At 41.8% G+C, this 19,666-nt stretch overlaps 1 protein-coding gene and 1 long non-coding RNA gene across 3 annotated transcripts in view; both read left to right on the top strand.

The window, feature by feature from the left end:
- The window catches only part of LOC123522004, a 36,261-nt gene extending 20,937 nt beyond the window's left edge, over window positions 1–15,324 (top strand). For both annotated transcript variants that reach the window (XR_006680321.1, XR_006680322.1), the window contains exon 3: window positions 15,270–15,324. This is a non-coding gene — a long non-coding RNA (uncharacterized LOC123522004). The remainder of the gene's footprint in view (window positions 1–15,269) is intronic.
- Window positions 15,325–16,098: 774 nt separating this feature from the next.
- On the top strand, window positions 16,099–18,413 carry ZNF146 (zinc finger protein 146). The gene has a single exon (XM_013008068.3). It carries the CDS (start codon window positions 16,224–16,226, stop codon window positions 17,100–17,102), a length of 879 nt encoding a protein of 292 aa, XP_012863522.1. The 5' UTR covers window positions 16,099–16,223; the 3' UTR covers window positions 17,103–18,413.
- The last annotated feature ends 1,253 nt before the right edge of the window (window positions 18,414–19,666 follow it).

Genomic DNA, 19,666 nt, shown 5'->3' on the forward strand with positions numbered 1-19,666 from the left:
CTCCTCCCCCTCTCCCATGTCCCCCCGGAACTGTCAGTCCCGTTGTTTTCTCCTCCAGATTGTTCATCCAGCCTGTCCTATCCAGACAGGCCCAACTGCAAACTATTTTCAAGGATCAACTAAATTATATGCAGATTTTCAAATCTGCGAACCCCTCATCTTGTTGTCAACTATTTATGACTAACCCAGCATCTCATGTACCTGTGCAAATGTATCCCCTCTTCTTTTAATGTAATTGGTGGTATATTACACATTTTATTGTGTACCCTTTTTTTCCCCTTAGAATACTCTTGATACATAGTTTATTTAGCCAAAATTTAGTTAATGGACCTTTAGGTTGCTTATAGGCTTAGTATTGAAGATTCAAATATATGTCATTGTTTACATTGCTTTACAGAAATGTACAGCTAAGTGAAATCAGCCAAAGTTATGCTTATTCATAAATTTGATAGAAATAGGCTCATTGCTTTTAATAGATTCATATATATGCTGTTGTAAGTTTTCATATTTATTGTTGATATATATGAAAAAAATTGGCCTCATAAGATACATAGTTAGTGAAGGGAGACAGACTTACCTTAATACTCATTTCATATTACTATGGATATTCTTCTTTGGTACTACACCAATACTCAGCAAGTGGTCGTTTCTTCAAGATAGCTGTAATTTGAAATTTGAAGCCATATTTAGGGTGTTTTTTTAATACTCTTACATAAAACCCATTGGTTTATCTTAAATTTGAATAGATCTCTTACCCATTTATGATTGTGTACCATCATGCAGTGGTTATTAGGAAAATACTGTTTCACTAAATAACGCAGAATTTCTAGATGTTGATATATCTCATTGTATAGTATTTTAAAAATACTAATATCACCAATCTCCTTAGAAACGTTAAGTATTAGCAAGCCTTTAGTCTTACGGAGAATATGCACGTTTTCCAAAATGTAAGTTTTTGCTTGAGAACCTTAATTTTATCATCGTCAAGTACTATTGGTTGTTTATTTTAGAGTGAAAGGCACACCTTAGACTGTTGAAGAAAGTGCCTTCTTAATATTACGTAAATTTGAATAACCATAGTTTGTAACTCATTCTTTCAACTTAAAAAAGGGTTCCCATTTTAAAAAGTGAATAGTTTAGCTCACAACTTAAATAATTGCCCATATGCTTTTCTTTGAGGCAACTACTGTGCTTTTTAGTATGAAGCAGAAATAAATATATACTAAAATTTGCCGGAGCCCACCGGCAAAGCAATGGGGGACTCGATTAATGGGTTGAGGACTGAGAAAAGACAGACACAAAAAAGCTGGGGTCAGGAGGATTGCAATTCAAGACTGCAGCCCCGAGTTTATTTTCTAGCAAGCTTTTATACACTGTTAGGCGGGAATGTACTATTGCTCAAAATAGCACCCCCATCCTTGTTCTTGTTTGTCAGGCAAATATTTTTCCCAAGGCTAAGCACCTGACGTTTTCAATAACATTAAAGCACAAAAGTTAACCTGACCGTGAGAGAGAGAATCTGACCGTGAGAGAGCTGTGTCTGCACGTCCACATTTGAATGAACAGACCTCTGTTTTCAGAGCAGCTCCCAACAAAAATTATAGATATTTTTGTTTTAAACTTTATTTTTTATTAATTAGGAATAATTACATATATCATTCCATAGTTCAAATATGTCTACCACAATTAGTTTCCAAACATTTCTTATTTATTTGAACTCCTTGACGTCTGCTCACCCCAAACCACCACTGTACTCCCCTACCCTTAAATCCATTTCTTATCTCTCTAGGTTCATTAGTCCTGGGTTTCATATTGTTTTTAACTTTAAATTTAATTTATGTTTATCCCATTTTTCCCACAGATTTCTTTGAACTTTGTTTAGAATGACAAAAACCTTCTAATTACTAGTTTCTCTATTGTCAAATGAATTGGGAAATCTGTTGCAAACCACCACCACCACCACCACCACCACACACACACACACACACACACACACACACACACACACCAGGAATTTTTGTACATCTACTCCAATCAGGTGTAGTTGTTCTCTGACTTAATACTACTGCTAAAATTAGTAGAAGAGGCAACAGACATAAGATCTAAAGATAGGACACAATAGTAGGAGAAAAGTAAAAAAACAAATCGAAGATAATGGTTGTCAGAGTAACCAGCCTCTGACCATAGTGGGGGAGGTCCATGGGTGCAGTTGTACAGAGATAATGTATAAAGATCATAGTAAAGTCCTACAGAATAGGAGAGGTAGGAGAGAAGATAAAATAACAGAGGATGCGCACCTCAGCCCCTCTTGGTGGTCCATGTGGAGGTGGGAGACAAGTGGATGGGAGAGGGAGTATATTTCTAACCAAGGCTTATGTATACTTAGGAGTGTGCAAGCCCCCTGATTATAGGTAACCACATACATCACAGTTAGGGGTTGTATCATAGGTGTCTGGCCAGATCAATATCAGGCCAGTTCCTAGTGGCCACAGTGATTGGCCTCTAAACTTCCCCTCACCCCCTTGCAGAGCTTACCAGAGCTTACTGATGCAACTCTCTCCTGATCTTGCATTTATCACCACATGAGGGCAGACCACCGAGAACCAGGAAGACACCTCTGCCTGGCCAGAAACCCGGACATGCCTGTATCCTCCAATCCCTGACTACTTTACCTTATACGGGCTCAAAGGTGCTCAGCTACATGTTCCCCAGCAATATAATCACCACCCCTGTAGCCTGGGGTGTGACTCCCTCTGCCCGGATGCTGTAGACTGTGGGACCTCACCCAGGCTAGGTTTTTCCTCCCTGAAAAAGCCTGCTTACTTAAAATTAGACTGATTTGGTATCTGGCACCCCTCGACCATCTTATATTGGTGCCGAAACCTGGAAGGGGAGACCCCCTCGATGGTCAGCACTGGCCCACCCTGAGGGACTCCTATACAACCAAACCTCGGCAGTTGAGAGTGGTGCGATCGGTTTCGGACTCGGTTAAGTCCTGCCCCGCCAACTCTCCATCCAAGCCCCTCCTGTCCTTTGTTGTGGCTGCGCCAGGGATGGCTTTGCACTCCCATTTAGGACCCTACGACCTGAGAGATGTCTCACTAGCAGGAGACCACCTTCTTTTACTCGTTTCCTCTGACACGGCATGCCTTGTCTTGGGGGATAACTCTCAGGGGGTGTTTTTGGGGTATCATGGGCAATACCGAGTCCAAACTAAGACCCCTTTGGGCTGTCTCCTAAATTTCTCAAAACTGGGATTTTCCCAAAACCTCCGCCAAAAACGGCTAGTTTTCCTGTGTATGACTGAGTGGCCTCAATACCCTTTAGGCAACCAATCTAGGTGGTCTTCCAGGGGTAGTTTTGCTTTTGGCATTCTTGCTGACTTGGACAACTTTTGCTGCCATTCAGGAAAATGGTTGGAGGTCCCGTACATTATGGCTTTCTAGGATCTCCAATTTCACCCGTCTCTATGCGTCCAGTGTTCCACCTCACAGGTCCTTTTAGCTAAATCAACCGAAAGGACCATGGCAGCGAAATTGAAACTTGAAAGTAAACCTGACTCTTCCTACCCTACCTTAACGCCATCCTCTGTGCTTACTGAGGAGCCAGACACTCTTAGTCTCCCGCCTCTACCAATTCCTAATTCTCCTCCCTCCCAGCCTCCGCTGCCATTTCCTCCTCTGCTGCTGAACAGCCCCAACCCTCCGCTCCAGTCCTGTCCATCTCGCCACCCTGTCTCCCCTATCTCTTCTGTGTCGTCGCATACCAGTTCCCACCTCCTGTCTCTTAGGGAGGTAGCAGGGGTTGAGGGTGTGGTGTGCGTCCATGTTCCGTTTTCTCTTCAGGACCTCTCCCAAATTGAGAAGCACCTGGGTTCAGTCTCCACAAATTCTAGTAATTATATTAAGGAGTTTTGATATTTAGCACAGGCATATCATCTGACCTGGCATGATTTATACGTCATCCTAGCCTCCACTATAACACCTAGTAGTGAAACGGAAAGTCTACCTTGCAGCTACACAGTATGCAGATTAGACCCACCTCGTGGATAATACTGTGCTGGTGGGCATGACGGTCATTCCTTCCAAGGACCCTGGGTGGGATTACCAGCCTGGGGCGGGAGGTAGCCACCACTGTGATCTGCTAGTACAGTGCTTGGTACAAGGGATGGAAACAGCGTCTAAAAAGGTGGTTAATTTTGAAAAACTTTAAGATGTAACAGTGGAAGGATGAAAATCCTGCCCTTTCCCTAAACTGCCTTCAGGAGAACCTCACCCAGTTTACAAAACGACCCCAAGACCCCGACTGGGCAGCTGTCTTGGCCTCCTATTTTATCTCTCAGTCAGTCCGGAAATAAGAAAGAAATGAAAGAAGTCAGAAGAGGGACCACAAACTCTATACAGGAACTGTTAAAAACGGCCTTTAAAGTCTTCAGTGCCCGGGAGGGTGTGGCAGAGTTGGCCTGGCAGTCCAGGTTAAAACATAAGGTTGCTCTGCAAACCCAGGCTCTGGTAGCTGCTCTGAGGCCAGCAGGGGAGGGTCTGGTTTTTTTTTAAAGTGAGTTAAGAACAGACATTGGACCCGCCAATGCCCAAACCCCCTCCCCCCCACCAAGCCGTACCTGGTGTGCTGCCAGATGGGGCACTGGAAGTCTGACTGTCCGCTTGCAGGCTTCTCCCGGCTGCCTCAACAGCTGGGGTCAGCCGGAGCCTCACCACAGTCCTTCCCAGCTGTTCAACTTCTAGGGCTTGCTGAAGAAGACTGAAGATATCTGCACTCGGGTACCCCAATAACCCTAGCCGAGCCCAGGGTCACCATCCAGTTAGTGGGTAAGTCCACCTCTTTCTTACTGGACACGAGGGCTAGCTGTTCTGTCCTTCCTTCATATGCCGGGCATAGTTTCCCTTCCCCGGTCACTAATGGGAATTGATGGCACCTCCTCAACACCCAAGAAAACCCCTCTTTTCCCCTGCGTCTTAAGCCAATTCGCTTTTCCCCATTCATTCCAAATCCTCTCGTCCTGTTCCGTTGCTTGGACGCAACATTTGCAACGCTTTAAGGCTTCCATTTCCCTAATAACTCAACAGCCTCACGTTGCCCATCTTTTTGCCGCTGTAGCCACCCTGGGGGCAGACACTCCTACCCCTCTGCCAGCCTTTCTATCCGAAGTAAACCCCCAGGTATGTCATTTATCCTCACCAGTAATAGCCTCCCACCATACACCCATTAAGATCAAGCTTAAAAACCCTGACATTTTTCCGTAACGCCCAGTTTCCCTTGTTTAAAGAGGCTCTCTTAGGACTTTAGCCTATCATTAACAGCCTGTTATCACACAATATTTTGGTCCTATTAATTCACCATGTAGTACTCCCATTCTTCTGACTCGTAAGCCTAGTGGTCAATACACGCTCATTCAGGACCTCTGCCTTTATAATGACACTGTAGTAGCTATACACCCCGTAGTTCCCAACCCATACACTTTAAAAACTAATATCCCACCGAAAGCCATATATTGTACTTTCCTGGATCTTAAGGACGCTTTTTTCTCCATCCTTCTGCACCCTGATTCCTACTTTTTGCATTTACCTGGTTGAACCCACAGTCTCAAATAGCCCAGCAATTGGTTTGGCGGGTCCTCCCCCAGAGTTTCTGTGATTCCCCCCATCTTTTCGGTCAGGCATTGGCGGCTGACTTACTTGTTTAATCCTCAACTTAGTACCTTACTGCAATATGTAGATGACCTGCTAGTCTAGCCCGTCGCTGTCTCACCATCAGAAAGTCACTGGTGCATTATTAAGTTTCCTAGGGGACAAGGGGTATCGAGTATCCTGCTCCAAGGCTCAGCTGTGCACCCAGAGCATCACTTACATGGGCATTTCGCTTTCACCTGAAGGCCGGTCTCTGACCACCTGGCGTACCCAAGCTGTACATGATTTACCCCCTCCTGAAAATGCAGACCAAATCTTGTCCTTTTTAGGATTTGTGGCTTTTTTTCGTCTCTGGATTCCCAACTTCTCTCTCATCGCCAAGCCCCTGTACAAAGCAGCTTAAAAAACTCCCCAGGGGCACTTAACCAAACCAGCAATCGTTTGCCAAGGTTTTGCTAAGCCCTGTGCCTTATTACATTCAGCCTGGATTCTCGCTTTCCCTTCAGCAAAACCTCTTCAACTCTTTGCAGACAAGCAACAGGGTATAGACTGCCAACAACAGGGCCCAATTTACTGGGTCCTAGCCTACCTGTCCAAACAGCTGGATGTCACAGTAAGAGGCTGGCAACCCTGGTTGCGTACACTAGCAGCAGCAGCAGAACTCACCAAGCAAGCTCTTAACCTCCCTGGCGGTAGTCCCGAGTGTGGCTTGGGGTAAATGTTAACTGTCAGAAGCGGTAGACCCAGGCCACACTCAAGATTACACTGCAGAGATTACACTGCGATCTGACTTCCTCGCTCCGTTATGTTCTGTACTCTGCATGCAGTGTTGCTTCATGGGGGCACAACTGGGCGGGGAAATTGAAAACTGCATGTCTGAAAGAGACATACGCACACACAAAATGTGATACAGTATAATCTGTGAGGATTACATTGTATCAGAGCAAATCACCTCAGATTTGTCCCTAGATCAGTCTCCAGTGCCCTGCCTGCCCTTTTATTGTCATTTGGAAATTTTTTTGCCTGATTATTTTTGTCCACTTTAGCACAAAATTAGTTTTAGACCAGATAAATGACAGCGAACAGTGACTTAGAATTACTCACAGAATTGAGTGTTAACGGTTCATGGGGAAATTCATCATCTGACACTGACATTGATCAGATAAGTGACGACAATGACAATTCCGCACCTGTGCTCAGCGATGTGCGAACTTGGTGCTCTATTGTCTGCGGTACAGATCAGGCAGCTCACCCAAGATACCTGTTTACTTCAGCACCTGGTATGAAAGTAGATGTTGACCACAACAACCCTTTGGCATACCTACAATTATTTCTGACCGATGAGGTCATTGAAAAATTGTTATGGAGACAAACCGATAGAAAGAGCAACAATCCGCTACTCTGCTTCATAAGTTTTCAAGAAGCTGAAAGTGGGAACCAGTGACCAAAGATGACATTTGGAAATATCTGGGCCTAATAATACTTAAGGGAGTGTTGGGAAACCCCTGCGGAATTGGTATTGGACCACCAATAAATTACTTGCAACTCCATTTTTGTCACCGTCATGTCAACATAGATTTTCCCTGATTATGGAATTTTTTCACTTCACAAACAAGAAGTTGATGAAACTAATCATCCTGCACCAAAACTAAAGAAAATTTGGGAAGTATCTCAAATGATTGTAAGGAATTTTCAGCAGACCTATGTGATAGAAAGACATCTGCATAGATGAAAGTCTAATGGCTTATAAGGGACGGGTCAGCTGGATGTAATACATTGCAGCACGGTTTGGCATAAAATCCTACATGCTCTGTGAATCGTCAACTGGCTACATTTGGAATTTGGTCATATACACTGCAAAAGGCACAAAATTCAAAGTGACTACGGAATGGCAACATCTTCTGTTCTAACACTCATTGAGCCATTGCTAAATCAGGTTTATTGTGTTACAACTGACAACTTTTATACAGCCCCTGAACTTTATGAATTTCTTATAAAATACAAAACCAATGCCTACGGATCCACCAGGGCTAGCTAACCGGCATGTTTGGCAAGAAGAAGCTAAAAACTGGAGAAATGGTTGCCTTGCATCAAGGCAAGATGATGGCACTGCAATGGCACGACAAGAAAGATGTGTGCCTAGTGTGTGCAGTTCATAATACCTCAATTGTTATGGTACACACGAAAGTTGGGACAGAAGTAGTGATAGACTACAATAAAACCATGGGCGGTGTCGACAGAGTCGACCAAGCACTTACATTCTACCCAGCAATGAGGAAACAGCAAAAGAAACTACAAGAAGATCTTCAGGTATCTTCTCTAGCAGTGCTTGTGGAATGCCTACATTTTGCACAGAGCAAAGAGTGACAAGTCTTTGGATCATTCTGATTTCACTTGGAAAGTTGAACGGATCTTTGTGTACCACAATCAATGGCTGTGAATAGACCTGGATGTCGCGCTGTTGACATTGTCAACCCAGAACGCCTGTCCGGTCGTCACTTCATGGACTGTATCCCACCACCGAAAAAAGTCAGCACCTACAATGTGTGTGGTTTATTGCTCAAAGCGAGATGGCAATGGAAAGAGAATACGAAAGGAAACCAGGTTCCATTGTCCTGATTGTGATGTCGGACTTTGTGTGGTCCCATGTTTCAAAATTTTTCACACTCAGAATTTTTATTGAATGCACCCTTGATGTTGTACCCTTTTTGAAAAATCGCAGTGTTTTAGTTACATTATTGAAAAAATTATTTTTATATTATAATTTTTGATTTTGTGTATTAAAGTTTATCATAACTGGAATGTCTACTAGAGAGATTAAAATGAGTAATTTCTTAAGAATTACAGGTCTACAATATAAAACAACAAATTTTATGCAAAACAATACCACTTTGGGTACAAAATTACTGACATAATTAGACTGCCAGCAAGGTTAAACTCACTAACTTACAGCATCTTGTTGTCTTGTCCCCCCACCAGCTATCAGACCTCTTAGTCACAGTGCCCTGTCTTTGTTAGGAACTTCACGCATACAGACTTTCCATTTGTTATTTTTTGATAAGCCTCACATTACTGTTCAAATGTGTCCATGTCTTAACTCTGCCACTCTGTTCCCTATTCATAATCCCACGCATACTTCACATTGTTGCACAGAAATCATTGAAACCTACCTCCACCCAATTCGGGATCTTCAGTCCCAACTTGTACCTGATTGACTACTGACCCTTTTTGTGGATGGCAGTTCCATAGTAGACGACCAGGGGATCAAACAGGCAGCATATACTGTTGTCTCCCCCACTAAAGTGGTTAAAGCAGCCCCATTACCCCCTGGAACCATGTCCCAAGAGGTTGAACTGGTGGCGCTTACCCAGGCTTACACAGACTTGAAATATGCATACTTAATGGCTCCTACTCAGCCATATTGGAAGAGTGTGGGTTCCTTTCTACTTGTGGTTCTCCAATAGTGAGTGGTCCTCACATCAGACAGCTCCTAAAGGCTTTACCCTTGCCATCTAAAGTCGCCATCATGCACTGTAAAAGTCATCAGTCCACTAAAAATCCCATCTCTGTGGACAATGCGCTAGCAGATGCTGCAGCCTACCAACACACTTTTCTCACGGGACCTATCACCATAGCTCCAGCACTCAGCCCTTTGCTTCCTCCTTTAAATAAATGGCAGCCCGCAACTCAGTCTGAAATGTAGCTACATAAAGGGAGTGGAGTCACTAGGGTCTCTGAACAGTGGATGTACTTACCACAAGCCCAGAAACACCCCTTCCTCGGGGAAGTTCATAATACCTTACATATAGGCCCCAAGGTCTTGTTCTGTTTCTTGCAAGCTCTTATAAACCTGGTGGGCCTCTGCACAGCTATCCAGCCGGTACTCTCAACTTGCACTGTTTGCGCCGCCGCCGTGAGCTCCCAGAGCAATATTCAGCCTCCAAAAAACCTCCACCAATTCCATGGGCACCTCCCTGGTGAGGACTGGGCAATTGAGTTTTCGCACATGTCTAGACATAAACGTCTTAAATATTTGTTAACTTTGGTGGATACCTTTTCAAGGTGGATTGAAGTATTCCCTACCAGCCGGGAGACAGCAGATGTTATCGCTCAGACTCTCCTGGAATCTATAATCATTAGGTTTGACCTTCCACAAACTATCCAGTCTGACAATGGCCCAGCCTTCATTTCACAGGTATCCCAACAGGTCTCAGCCGCCCTGGGAGTGGATTGAAAACTACATACTCCTTATCGCCTCCAGTCGTCAGGCAAGGTTGAGTGCGCCAACGGACTTATAAAGTCTCAGTTAACCAAGCTCTCCTTAGAGGTCCGACTCTCTTGGTTAGATCTCCTTCCTGTTGCCTTAACCCGCTTCCAGGCTTCCCTCGGGAAGCTCACTGGTCTCAGCCCATTTGAAATTCTATACGGCCATCCATTTGTCTTAAACTATTCTCTGCCTCAGAATGAGACTCCACTTTCAGCTTAGTTACCCACTCTATCTTTGCTCCGCAATTTACTCAGGTCCCACACAGACCAACACCTTCCAGACGAGGGAGACACCTCTTCTGGATGCTCAATCCTTAACCTCTCCCCAGGAGACCAGGTCCTAGTGGAAACTCGTGCCCTGCCTGGCCCTGGACTTTAGCCATGGTGGGAAGGACCATACACCATAATACTCACTACCCCATCTGCAGTCAAACTGGTTGGACTGACGGGGTGGTATCATCTGACGCGGGTCAAGCAAGCCCCTTTAAAACTGGGTCCTGACAGAAACGTGGACCTCCAACTGTATAAACTCCACTACCCTCCACCTGACCATAACCACACCTAAATAAGTGTAACATGTGGCTTCCTTATAACCCTCTTTGTTCCTTTATTAAGTATGCTGGCAGTAGGACTCGCAACAACTGCTCCAGACGATTTGGACCCTTGGCCAAAGGGTTGCTTTGGGGCTTTGCTATGTTGGGCTTTGTGTCTTTTTCTTCCTCATCAGGTGTTGGCTTTTGTAAACACATACTGCTGCCCAGCTACCGACGGCAGTTCATACCGAAACCTGGGTTGATAGTTCAGGAACCCTTTCGCAGGTTATCAGCAAAGAGTACTGTCAGCTTGAAGGCTGCCAATCTCTGATATTGGTGCCTGTACAACGCTTTCACTGCACTCCCCCAAGGTGGTCTTATCCCCTCCTCTGTTTCCGGTATGACCAAAGCAAATCCAGTGGTTGCAACACTGAGTGGGTAAAAGAAAATGGAGGTTGCTTCTGGAATTCCTGCGTAATGCACAAATACTAAATGGATCTAGAAGGAAAATGGTTTAAAAAAAAATCGCCTCACCGGTAACCATCATAATAGTACCTTTTGGATTAACATCCCTGACCCATGGGACACTCGCTGGCAAAATGGTGGCCCAGGAAAAATCTACCAATATCCTGGTTCCTTCTACCCTTGTCAGTCTATACATACCTGTCGTGTGTATGTGCACACTAACCTTGCTGACCAGACCCAGCTAATACAGCAAGCCCAAGAGGAACTTCAGGAACAGGTTATAGGACAGAAGTCCAGGGGAAAACCTTTCTCATGGCTCACCCTTATCCTGGAAGGGGCAGCCCTTCTCAATAATTCCGACCTAGTTAACCTTTCCTCTTGTTTCCTTTCCGCTGCCCTCCAGAGGTCTCCTCTGGCAGCAGTACCTCTACTCAACTGTTCAATTGCACTGGAGAGGCATGCGCCTTTCCACCAGTGGTTGGATTCCCCCTGTTCAGTAATCCGTTTATGCAAAAATGGCTGTTTTGCTCCTCCGACCCGGGACGAAGTAACAATACTGCAAGTAACCTTACTTTCTCCCTCAAGGCCCCCCAGGAGGATTTTTTGGGTGCAATGGCACCCTAACAAAAAACCTTTCCACTCCTTCCCCATCCCATTTGTGTATGCTGGTCACTCTAGTTCCCCAGCTAACTATGTATACAGTCCCTGAAGTAACTGCCTTACAAAATCCCTCCTACAGCACACTCAGACAAAAACGGGCAGTCTTCCTCCCTGCCTTGGTGGGTTTAGCGCTAGCCTCTTCCCTGGTTGGCTCGGAAATAGGGGCAGGAGCCTTGTTCCACTCTCTGAGCTCTTCACAAAGCTGGCCCTCTAAACTGCAAGAAGCGATTGAAGACACTGGGTTATCTTTAAATCTCTGACAGCACCAAATAACATCCGTAGACCGAGTAGCCTTACAGAACAGAAGGGCCTTAGACCTCTTGATGGCCAGTAAAGTGGGAACTTGTATGTATTTAAATGAGGAATGCTGTTACTATATCAACAGCATGCAGGGTTGGTAGAAACCACTATTTCCAGACTGCGAACTGGGAAAAAAAATCAGTGGCCAAAGCCCTGGCTTGCAACAAGGAACTTGGTGGTTTAACCCGCTCAACGGCTGGGTAGCCCTGCTAGTAACTCCTTTAATTACTACTTCTGTCCTACTCCTGGTTCCGTGCTTATTAAAAATTGTGCACAAATGAATGCAAGAAATTTCTCATATTGCTGTTAACCAGATGTTATTGCACCCTTACAGTCACCTATCTCAGGAGCCAGACAATCCCGACCTGTAAGTCCCTCCCATGTCGCCAAAATATCAGCAGGAAGTAGCCATAAGTCATCTCCCCTATTACCAAACAGTTGGGAATGTCTGGCCGGATCAATATCTGGTCAGTTCCTAGTGGCCATAGTGACTGACCACTGAACTTCCCCCCACCCCCTTGCGAAGCTGACCAGTGCTGGCTGATGCAACTCTCTCCTGATCTTGCATTTAACACCACGTGAGCGCAGACCACCCGGAACCAGGAAGACACCTCTGCTTGGCCAGAAACCCGGACATGCCTGTATCCAATCCCTGACTACTTTTCCTTATACGGGCTCAAAGCAGCTCAGCTACATGTTCCCCAGCAATTTAAGCACCACCCCTGTAGCCTGGGGTGCAACTCCCTCAGCCTGGATGCTGTGGACTGTGGGACCTCGCCCAGGCTGGGTTTTTCTCCCTAATAAAGCCTGTTTACTTAAAATTTGACTGATTTGCTATCTGGCGTCTAACTTAACCCTGGTCGACCTTGAGTTGGTTTGATTTATTCTAGCTTTCCTTCAAGAAAGCAATCCACTATCCTTGTCAGCAGGGAGTGAGACCTATGGGACAGACCATATAGTCTGATGGTTCTGTATGGTTGATGCTCTCAGGGAGATAAATTCTAAGCAGTTGACAGCACAGTGAGTTAGCAAGCAGGAGACAACCTGGGGAAAAATTTTGTATCCCACAAATGATGAAAATTCCAAGATCTAATTTTAGCAGTAGTATCTTTATAATGCATTTTGAGGTAAATTTTGGAGTACTTGCATACCTAAAAAGTGGCAAATTCACAAGATACTTCAGCACTTTAGGATTTTATCTTCTTCCTATCAAGGCTTTTGTTGAATAATTTTGTCATTCTGTTTTCCTGAGTAACATATCTTCTCACGAACTGAATGTTTTCCAATCCTTGCATTTGTGATAGTAGTAAAAAATGTATTATCCAACTATTGCTTAATATGACAGTAACAAACCACCTTGTCATTCAAAGCAACAGTAATTGCCACTGATAGTTAAGGTTGTATATCAAGTTGGTCATGGTTCTCTTGTTTACCAGTTAAGTAATCTAATTTGGCAGTTACATATAAGTAAGGAGTGGGTGTACAGTTTTTATTTTAAAAACATTTTATAACTTCTTTTGATCTTGAAATTCCAATCAATGTGTTTAGGATTATTTATCATTAGACTGTTTAGGCCAGGTCCAGACCATCCAGCCTCTTCCCCCAGCCTCTCAGAAACACGGGTGATCTCCTAGACTTTGAAGTCCCTCCCTCTAGCATTCCAAGGAGCTTATCTCTCCAGGCGGGGTCCACACTGCCCCGCCCTCCTAACCCCCCCTCCTCCCTCCAGCCTCTCAAGGCCACAGCTGGACTGCAGCCTCTTCCCCCACATTCCAAGAAGCTAGTCTATGAAGGACTGTCAGCTGCAGCACCAGGAAGCCTTCCTTCTCATTGCCACAAGCACCAGCAGCTATTCTTTTGCATGTTTTCCTAACCCAAACCCTACAAATATCCCACTGCCCCACCCACTGGCGTGATTTCCCTGACCTAACTCTCAGTGGGTCTCGGACCTGCCTGGGACCTCAAAATGTTCCTGTCCCTTTCTCTGTTCTCCCTTCCCTCCCAGAAGCTCTTTCCCTACCTTAATAAAGTTGCTCTTAGCCTCACGTTCTTTGTCTCAATCTTATCTCCATTCAGTGCTTACCTCTCAGACAGGTAGCAAGTGGGCCTTTTCAGTCTAGAATAGAGCAAAAAAAAAAAAATCTGGATATTTTCTCCTTTTTATAAAGAAATCTTTTTTTCCCCTCTACTTATTTCTTTGGTTGAGCCTTTGAACTTGTCATCTTAAACATTCTACTAGGGAATGCTACTTTTCAATTATATTAATATTTCATTAACCAAAAAAAGGTACCTGACCATGCCTGAGTTGTCAATGAGCAGATCATATCAAAGCTGCTGTTTTGAATGGACCATGCTTGCTCAGTAATTTTGGTAACGCCTAGACTGGTTGCTAAAAAGACTGATGAAAAGTTTGAGCCAACAATTTTAATACAACGCTTTGCTTGCTGAGAGTAACCTGTTAGATTAAAATGAAAAGTGTCTGCAGCCATCCACTATTTACTGAGGCATGTTTAAACATTTTGTTTTGCATAAATTTATGCACATTTGAACAGGAACCCTAGTATTAATACTTTTTCTTGAACTTTCATATGTAGATATAAATCCATGTACTTCAGCATGATGTTTTCCTATTGTAATTTAATTTGCCTGGTGTGCCTGATGAGTCCTAAGCTTCTCTGATTACATTTCTGAAAAGAATATAATTTTTTCATTTCATACAGAGAATTGGGAGGGCAGAACAACTATTCCATTTTATTTCATGTCCCCACTCTTTCTTATATCTCTTCACTTGAGGTATTTGATTCAGTGTCATTCTCTTTTTCAAGCACTTTTACATTATCAAAGATTCCTCAGTTCTGTGTGTTGAAAATCTTCACTTTCCAATATCAGAATTATCTATCATGTTTCCTAATAAATGTTTTTTCTTTTTTTTATATTTATCAGTTTTCCCCATCTGTCATTTTAATTGAATTGGAGATAGTTACTACTTACTGCTTTCTTTTAGGCATCCCAGTTGGACTTTGTCAATTTTATGTCATCTTTTCATCCTACTTGTTAACTCATCGTTATGCTCAGTTGTTATCTGAAATGGAAAGGTTATTCTCCAAGAGTAACTTTGTGGACCCATGAATTTAACTTTTTAGCCATCTATTCTTCACAAGGGTTTTCTTTTCAAAATGTAATTGGTTATGAGAATACTTTAATTCAGAGGGGAGAGTGACTATCAGGGTTAATCCCATAAAAGCATAGCTTGAAATTGTAGGGTTAATGAGAGGGGAAAAGATAACAGTGATAGTATTTGTTCATAGCCAGTGGCTGCTATGTGGAAACCAAGTGTCTAAGCACTTTTATATGTTGATTTCTTTCAATGATATATATTTTTTATACTCTATTTCAGAAGAAGCCTGGGAAGACGATGTACTGATAGAGGGATAACAAGACTTGGAAGGCAAGTTGCATCCATCTCCAATAAAGTACTCCAAGCTCATGACCTTTAAGTTGATTTTGACTCATAGCGGCCCTTTGTAGGATTTTTGAGACTGTAAATCTTTACAGGACAGAGAGCTTCATCTTTCTCCTACAGACTGGTTGTTGGGTTTGAACCATTCATCTTGTTATTAACAGCTTAATGTCTAACCCTCCAGCACCACCAGGCTCTGATCTATAAAGTATAGACGGAGGGAAAAGGCATGTATATGTGAAAATTGGAAAAATACTTCCTTTGACCTCAAACTTGTTTATTTTTTTAAAGCAACTTCTCTTTACATTTACCTTAAATGTTTGAAACACAACTTAGACTTAATCTTGCAGGGAAGCTTTGTAGGAAGAAGTATCAATTTAATTAATGTAGAAATTCTGCTATAGTGCACTCCCAGTGTGGCAATACCGTCAGTTGAAAAAAATTGAATCCCATCTGATGCAAGAGCACCAATACTGGAAAATATCCTCTGAATTTACTGAATTTGAGAAAGCTTTCACATACCACATCACTGTAAAAGTAGAACTGCTGGAGCAGAACCTTATGTTTCTAAAAAAAATATTGGAGAGCCTGTAGCTAAATCAGAGATATCACTTGGAATGATAAAAATTCTTCCTGGAGAGAAATTAGTGAGTGTAACAAAAAGTTCATTGAGTATTTGAAATATTAGGATGAAGATAAATATTGGTGTTAGATATACAAAAAAAAGTTACCACTCTAATAGTTTCACTTGTTTTTTCTTTGAAAGGTCATACAGAGAAGTTCAAGAAATATAAGAAATGTGGAAGAACCTTCTGTTGAAAGTAAATCCTTACTCATCAAAAAATTCTTACTGGAGAGAAATCTTGTGAATGTGGGCAAGCTTCCATTCAGATGTCAAACCTTAGTCAGGAAAAAATTTACACTGGGGAGAGCCCCTTTGCCTGTAAAGTATGTGGGAAAGTCTTCAACCAACAATCAAATCTCACTGAACATGAACATTTTCATACTAGAGAGAAACCTTTTGAGTGTAATGAATGTGGAAAAACTTTTAGTCAAAAGCAGTATGTCATTAAACATCAGAACACTCATACTGGGGAGAAGCTTTTTGAGTGTAGTGAATGTGGAAAATCCTTCAGCCAGAAGGAAAATCTCCTTACCCATCAGAAAATTCACACTGGAGAGAAACCTTTTCAGTGTAAGGATTGTGGGAAAGCTTTCATTCAGAAGTCAAACCTCATCAGACACCAGAGAACTCACACAGGAGAGAAACCTTTTGCATGTAAGGAGTGTGGGAAAACCTTCAGTGGCAAATCAAACCTTACGGAGCATGAGAAAATTCATATTGGAGAAAAACCTTTTAAATGTAATGAATGTGGAACAGCTTTTGGCCAAAAGAAGTACCTCATAAAACATCAAAATATTCACACTGGAGAGAAACCCTATGAATGTAATGAATGTGGAAAAGCTTTCTCTCAAAGAACATCACTTATTGTACATGTGAGAATTCATTCGGGTGATAAACCTTATGAATGTAATGTATGTGGAAAAGCTTTCTCTCAAAGTTCATCTCTTACTGTGCATGTGAGAAGCCATACAGGTGAGAAACCATATGGTTGTAATGAATGTGGAAAAGCCTTCTCTCAGTTTTCAACCCTTGCTCTACATTTGAGAATACACACAGGTAAGAAGCCTTATAAATGTAGTGAATGTGGGAAAGCTTTCAGCCAAAAGTCACACCACATTAGACACCAGAAAATTCATACTAACTAAAACCATTGAAAGTGGGCAGTTTTTACCAGAAAGTTACACTTAATAGCACACCAGAAATAATTATTCTGATGGAAAGCACCACAAAATGAGAGAAACTTTAACAATAGCTTAAATTTTTTTACTGGACTACTGGGAGTTCACAACGAAGAAAACATTTTTGTATAAAATGCCTAATAGACCTACAGAAAACAGCAAAGATGATGCTGAAACTTTAAAAGCGTGTCCATTAAAACTTGGAAAAAGCAGATGCTTATCATTGCTGTCAACATGGATTTGGGATCCTCACTATTCACTTGAGGTATTATGATCATCTACACAATATCAAACATCTTCACAGAAGAACAGAAAGAACCTCAAAACAATTTATCATTTATCATAATTTGGACATGCTAGAAATGCATCATGAAGTGAGATAATGATACTTTAAAATGTGGTTTAGAGGTTTCTTGTGGGGTGGGAAAGGTAGGAATTGATCATATGTCATTAAAGTTAAACTCGACGGCATTAAAAACAAGAAAGGAGTAGGAAAGTTTTGTGGATAAGAAATCCCAAAGTATCTAGCATTTCTATTCTTGAGTGTATGCTTCAGAATAAGTTACAGGATATGTACTATGGCATAATTTTTCATAGCCTAAAGTTGGAAGCCACTTAATTCAGATCAGGAATGAAATAGAAAAATCTTAATGGAATATGTATCTGTAAAATGCAACAAGGTTTCTATATAGTAAAAGAGATCTTAAAAATCCCGTAGAGGGAGAAAAATTGCAGAATGATGTATTTAGTGTTAATGACATTTTTGTAATGTTTAAAACTTTCCCTCAAAATTCAATACTATATATTGATAACGGATGAATATATGTATGTATATATTTAAAAACTGGATTGGAAGGATATTGATAGGCAGGGTTGCCTGTGAAGAGTGGCTAAAGGAAAGAAAGGAATGTGGACAGTGGGATGGGGATTGTCTAATGAAGACTTCAGGTTTATATATGTAAACATCCATTTCTCTTAAAAATGAAACATTCTGTAAGTAAATATTCTATACAGGTAGTGGTAATTCTGGATTGTGGTATATGGATACTTTGTTTTATTTTTTGTACTTTTCTGTATTTTTAAAGTTTCTCAAAATAAAAGTGAGGGTGGGGTCGGAAAGCTGTACATGTAGAAGTAATGTTATAATGAATTCATTCTCAAATACTAAACTTTTATAAAATATTTCTAAAATTTTATCAGTGATGAGTGTATGGACTTGTTCCTTATGTAATAGGAAATTAACTATTTTATTAAAATTAAAAGTGATAGTATATACAATCGTTTCTACTTATTATAACAATAGTATGCAATATATGGCCTTTATCTTCATATTTCTAACATTTGCAACATACCATGTGGACTTGAAAAGATTTTAAGGATTTTTAATTGAGGATACATGCATGTATTTTATATAATTTATTTAGAAAAGTTGCTTCTGGAATACCAATGTTAAAGTTCCAACATATGCACTAAACAAAGTTTGTCATTACAGTTTTTAAAAGGAAATCATTGCACTTCCCAGATACCCATAAATCGTTGAGTTAAATACAAACACCTACATCTCCAGGCGCTGGACAGATCCCCTTCCTTTATTTATCTGATCCCTCACCATAATGTCATGATTTTATTATTTCTTTTTTTTAAATTCTTTTTTGAAAGAGTGAGTGAGTCAGTGAGAGAGAGTGAGTGAATGAGAGTGTGTGAGTGAGTGAGTCAGAGAGTGAGTGAGTGAGTGAATGAGAGAGTGAGTGAGTGAGTGAATGTGAGTGAGTGAATGAGAGTGAGAGTGAATGAGTGAGTGAGTGAATGAGAGTGAGTCAGAGAGAGTGAGAGTGAGAGAGTCAGTGAGTGAGAGAGTGTGAGAGAGTCCATAATGTCATGATTTTATAAAGAGTGCCACTTAATATTAGCAGTGAAAAAGAGGGAAAGCCCTTGACAAGATGGATCAACCCAGTGGCTGCAACAAGGGGCTCAAACAGCAATTTTGAGCATGTCACAGGACTGGGCACTGCCCGTTCTGTTTTACATAGGGTCAGCATGAGTTGGAACCTGCTCAGTGGCACCTAGCAACAGCAGCAGCATGATAATTCATTAGTCATTTTGGAAGAATCTCCATGAATTATATATTTGGACATGTAAATGAATCTTGGCCCTATTTTTTTAAAGTTTACATATTAAATCTAGAAGGAATTGCAGTACATGTTCACCATTTCTTAAACTACTTCCCCTCATCTCTCATAAGCTTCACTTTTCTTTTAAACCTCCTGCTCTTTACCTTGTGTAGCTTTGGGGTAACTAGAGTAATATAAACTCAGCCTGACTCTAAGATAAATCCAAGGGCCGATACTTCAGTGTGTTCTTTGGCTGTATCCAAACCTCCTGGAAAAACGTTTCGTTTTAGTCAAGTAATAAAATGTTCCACAGAAGGAGATTGAATTTAAGGTTCATCTGTATTCATGGAGTGACAGGAGGCAGATGATCTGAACTAAGTTCATCTACTTTGACCTGTTTGAAAGCATTTTTAATGTAGA

The sequence above is a fragment of the Echinops telfairi genome, unplaced genomic scaffold, assembly GCF_000313985.2.
Source record: "Echinops telfairi isolate 266 unplaced genomic scaffold, ASM31398v2 ScPeMD7_655;HRSCAF=1070, whole genome shotgun sequence".
Taxonomy (NCBI): Eukaryota; Metazoa; Chordata; class Mammalia; order Afrosoricida; family Tenrecidae; genus Echinops; species Echinops telfairi.

Coding starts and splice junctions, on each gene's coding strand:
- ZNF146 (XM_013008068.3), top strand. CDS start 16,224: ATGTCAAACCTTAGTCAGGAAAAAATTTACACTGGGGAGAGCCCCTTT.